The sequence below is a fragment of the Tachyglossus aculeatus genome, chromosome 26 (assembly GCF_015852505.1).
Source record: "Tachyglossus aculeatus isolate mTacAcu1 chromosome 26, mTacAcu1.pri, whole genome shotgun sequence".
Lineage (NCBI taxonomy): Eukaryota > Metazoa > Chordata > Mammalia > Monotremata > Tachyglossidae > Tachyglossus > Tachyglossus aculeatus.
The window spans coordinates 20116783-20121296 of record NC_052091.1 but is presented as its reverse complement, the minus strand read 5'-3'; the positions used below and the strand labels follow the sequence as shown (position 1 = coordinate 20121296).

The window sequence follows — 4514 nt, the reverse complement described above, 5'->3', positions numbered from 1 at the left end:
AAGCACTGTTCTAAGTGCTGGGGAGGTTACAAGGCGATCAGGTTATCCCACGGGGGGCTCACAGTCTTTAATCCCTATTTTCCAGATCAGGGAACAGAGGCCCAGAGAAGACTAATGATGGCATTTATTAAGCACAGGGGAGGTTACAAGGTGATCACGTTGTCCCACGGGGGGCTCAGTCTTTAATCCCCATTTTCCAGAAGAGGGACCTGAGGCCTAGAGAATAATAATAATGATGGTATTAAGCATTTACTCTGTGCAAAGCACTGTTCTTGGGGAGGTTACAAGGCGATCAGGTTGTCCCACAGGGGTCTCACAGTTTAATCTCCATTTTCCAGATAAGGGAACTGAGGCCCAGAGAATAATAATAATAATAATAATGATGGCATTTATCAAGCGCTTACTCTGTGCAAAGCACTGTTTTATGCGCTAAGGAGGTTACAAGGCGATCAAGTTGTTCCACGGGCGGGGGCTCAGTCTTTAATCCCCATTTTCCAGATGAGGGAACTGAGGCCCAGAAAATAATAATAATGATGGCATTTATTAAGCGCTTACTTTGTGCAAAGCACTGTTCTAAGCGCTGGGGAGGTTACAAGGTGATCAGGTTTTCCCACGGGGGGCTCACAGTCTTCATCCCCATTTTACAGATGAGGTAACTGAGGTCCAGAGAAGTGAAGTGACTTACCCAAAGTCACACAGCTGACAAGTGGCGGAGCCGGGATTTGAACCCCTGACCTCTGATTCCAAAGCCCGTGCCCTTTCCACTGAGCCACGCTGCAGAGAAGTGAAGTGACTCGCCCAAAGTCACCCAGCTGACAAGTGGCGGAGCCGGGATTAGAACCCATGACCTCTGACTCCAAAGCCCGGGCTCTTTCCACTGAGCCTCGCTGCTTCTCTGCGATGGCTAGCGATGGCTAGCGGGGGCTCGGGGAAGGCGAGTGGCGAGGCGGCCTCTGCTCCTCCCGTGCCCAGCGGTTCACAGCAGCAGCAGCAGCGCAGGAGGTTGGTGTCTCTGTGCGACCACTGCAAGGGGAAGATGCAGCTCGTAGCCGACCTGCTGCTGCTGTCCAGTGAGGCGCGGCCCGTGCTGCCCGAGGGCCCCGCAGCGGCATCGTCGTCGTCATCCTCGGCTGGGGGCGAGTCCTTCGAAAAGTGCCGGGACACGATCATCGCGCGCACCAAGGGCCTGTCCATTCTGACTCACGACGTGCAGAGCCAGCTGAACATGGGCCGCTTTGCCGAGGCCGGGGCCAGTCTGGGCGAGCTGGGCGACCTGGTGGTGTCGCTGACTGAGTACTCGGCCCATGCGGCCTACCTAGCGGCCGTGGCCGCCCCGGGGGCGCGGCCGGCCCAGCCGGGCCTGGTGGACCGCTATCGCGTGACCCGCAGCCGGCACGAGGTGGAGCAGGGCTGCGCGCTGCTGCGGGCCACGCCGCTGGCTGAGCTGACCCCGGCGCTGCTGCTGGACGTGTCCCAGGGCTTGTCCCGCCACCTGCGCTTCCTCACGGACGCCTGCGCCCTGGCCAGCGAGGGCTCCCGCGACCGCTTCGCCCGCGAGCAGTTCAAGCTGGCCGTGCGCTGCATGAGCACCAGCGCCTCGGCCCTGCTAGCCTGCGTGCGGGAGGTGAAGGCGGCCCCCAGCGAGTTGGCCCGCGGCCGTTGCGCACTTTTCAGCGGGCCCCTGGTGCAGGCCGTCGGGGCCCTGGCTGGCTTCGCCACCGAGCCCCAGTTCCTCGGCCGCGCTGCCACCGTCGGCCCCGAGGGCAAGGCGGTGCAGACGGCCATCCTCGGCGGGGCCATGAGCGTGGTGTCGGCCTGCGTGCTGCTGACCCAGTGCCTCAGGGAGATCGCCCAGCACCCTGACGGGGGCGCCAAGACGGGCGAGCAACGCGAGCGGCTGCGCAGCTCTGCCTGCGCCATCTCCGAGGGCTGCGACCTGCTCTCGCGGGCGCTGAGGGACCGCTCCTCGCCCAGGACTCTGCCGCCCGAGGGGGCCGATTCTGTGAATTAGCCCGGCGGTGGCGGCGGAGGATCTGGGGCCGAGGCCCTGCTCCGCCAGACCAAAGACCTGCCACCCCCTCCCCTGTTCTCGCCGTGGAAGGCCTGCCCACCTCCCTGGCGGGGCGCGCACGCCCCCACTCATCCCGGTCCTAGTGAGGCACGCACACCCCGCTTCTCTCCATCCTCGTGTGGCACTCATGCCCCGCTCCTCCTCATCCTCATGGCGCACATGCCCCCGCTCCTCCCTGTCCTCGTGTGGCCCGCATGTCCCTGCTTCTCTCCATCCTCGTGTGGCACGCAAGTCCCTGCTCCTCTCCATCCTCGTGTGACACACCCACCCCACTCCTCTCCATCCTCATGTGGCACTCGCCCCCGCTCCTCTCCCTCTTCATGAGGCACGCACGCCCCCGCTCCTCTCCATCTTCATGAGGCACGCACACCCCACTCCTCCCCATCCTCGTGGCACGCACGCCTCCATTCCTCCCCATCCTCGTGTGGCACACACGTTCCACTCCTCTCCATCCTCATGTGGCACACAGGTTCCACTCCTCTCCGTCCTTGTGAGGCACACAGTTTCCACTGCTCCTCATCCTCGTGGCACACATGCCCCCACTCCTCCCCATCCTTGTGTAGCACACACGTTCCACTCTTCCCCATTCTCGTGTGGCGCACACACACCCCACTCCTTCCCATCCTCATGGTGCGCATGCCCCCGCTTCTCCCCCCCGTCCTCATGTGGCACACACGTTCTGCTCCTCTCCATCCTTGTGTGGCACGCACACCCCGCCCCTCCCCGTCTTCGTGTGGCATACACGCCCTGCACCTCTCCATCCTCGTGTGGCTTGCATGCCCCGCTCCTCCATCCTCGTGTGGCGTGCAAGCCCTGCTCCTCCCCGTCCTCATGGTGCACACACTCCGCTCCTCTCTGTCCACGTGTGACATGCACGCCCCGCTCCTCTCCGTTCTCATGTGGCACGCACACCCTGCTCCTCTCCATCCTTGTGGTGCGCACGCCCCTGCTCCTCTCCATCCTCGTGTGGTGCGCACGCCCCTGCTCCTCTCCATCCTCGTGTGGCGCGCACGCCCCGCTCCTCTCCATCCTTGTGTGGCGCGCACGCCCCACTCCTCTCCATCCTCGTGGTGCGCACGCTCTGCTCCTCTCCATCCTCGTTTGGCACACACACCCCGCTCTTCTCTATCCTCGTTTGGCACGCACACCCCGCTCCTCTCCATCCTCGTGTGGCACACACATTCCGCTCCTCTCCATCCTCGTGGTGCGCACACCCCCGCTCCTCCCCATCCTCGTGGGGTACACACACCCCACTCCTCCCCATCCTCCTGGCAAGCACGCCCCATTCCACTCCATCCTCGTGTGGCAGGCAAGCCCCGTTCCTCCCCATCCTCGTGGCACACATGCCCCCGCTCCTCTCCAGCCTCGTGACGAACACGCCCCCCTTCTCCCCACTGTTGTGCGTGACCCTCTTCCTCCCCATCCTTCTGGCGCATGCGCCCCCCTCAACACCAAGTGCGGTTTCCGCACCTGAGCGGCCCCAACGGGGAGGACTTTGGGGGCAAGGGCAGGGCCCAGAGAAGAGGGCTGGAATCGCGCTGGGTGCGGTTTTCGCCTTTTAAGGAAAGTCCTGTCTTGTCCGTCTTCCATCCACACTGTACCGTTACGGGGCGCAGGAAGGAGACTGGGTTGGTTTTTCTCTTTCTCTTAAAAAATAAAAAAGAAAAAAAAGGTTACCTCAGTTTTCACACATCAGACAACTAGATGATGGATGTAGCTACCTTTCAGCGGGGAGTGTGCTGTCCTGGGTTTTTTTTTTTTTTAAAAAAACTAGTGTTAGGTTAGCGAGAGAGAGTGGAAGTTATGACTTGCCAGGCAACTTACAAACTGGGGGAAAAGCTACTGTGAGTGTTTAAAGAATTTACACTATAACAAGTGATTATTTTTTTTTCAGTGTCAGTTTTTATCTTGCATGTACTGGAGTATTTATTTCATCTATTAAAATGTTATGTTTCTCAGATTTCTTTGTATGACTCTTGATACTTCGGTTATCCGGCCCTGCTGGCCGAGTTGGCTTCTGCTGGGAATGGGGACTATAAATCCAACTGAGACAACAATGGAAGCATGGTTTGGCTGAGCTTTTTGTGGGAAACAGCCAACACCTTCCCCCACCCCCTTCTACCCCATCCCCTTTCAAAAGCTTTTTATTTTTATTTTTTGGACAACAGTGGTGGTTGTTCACACAGGCCAAGTGGTGACCAAGTCAAAGGGATCTAGGGAAGGGGGCTTTAAGATCTCCTTCCAAAACGGAATGTGAGAGGTTAAACGTTGTGGGATTTTAGCATTTAGCAGTAAAGCTGCTGGAGGTCTCTGATCTCTGTAGCCTTCAAGTCTGTGACATATTGGAAGAGAGTTTTCTACTCCCACTCACTGTTCCCTCCCTCCCATCCTTTAATGAGGGATGAAGGCTCTTAACACATGGCTCTTCACTGCTTCAGAACAG

General features: G+C 59.2%; 1 protein-coding gene across 1 annotated transcript; it reads left to right on the top strand.

Annotated features, from left to right (window-relative positions):
- Positions 1-835: 835 nt before the first annotated feature.
- Positions 836-4031, top strand: TLNRD1 (talin rod domain containing 1). The gene has a single exon (XM_038767583.1). It carries the CDS (start codon positions 911-913, stop codon positions 2009-2011), a length of 1101 nt encoding a protein of 366 aa, XP_038623511.1. The 5' UTR covers positions 836-910; the 3' UTR covers positions 2012-4031.
- Positions 4032-4514: the final 483 nt, after the last annotated feature.

Bases quoted from the DNA above. Each gene is read 5' to 3' on its own strand.
- TLNRD1 (XM_038767583.1), top strand. From the start codon at position 911: ATGGCTAGCGGGGGCTCGGGGAAGGCGAGTGGCGAGGCGGCCTCTGCT.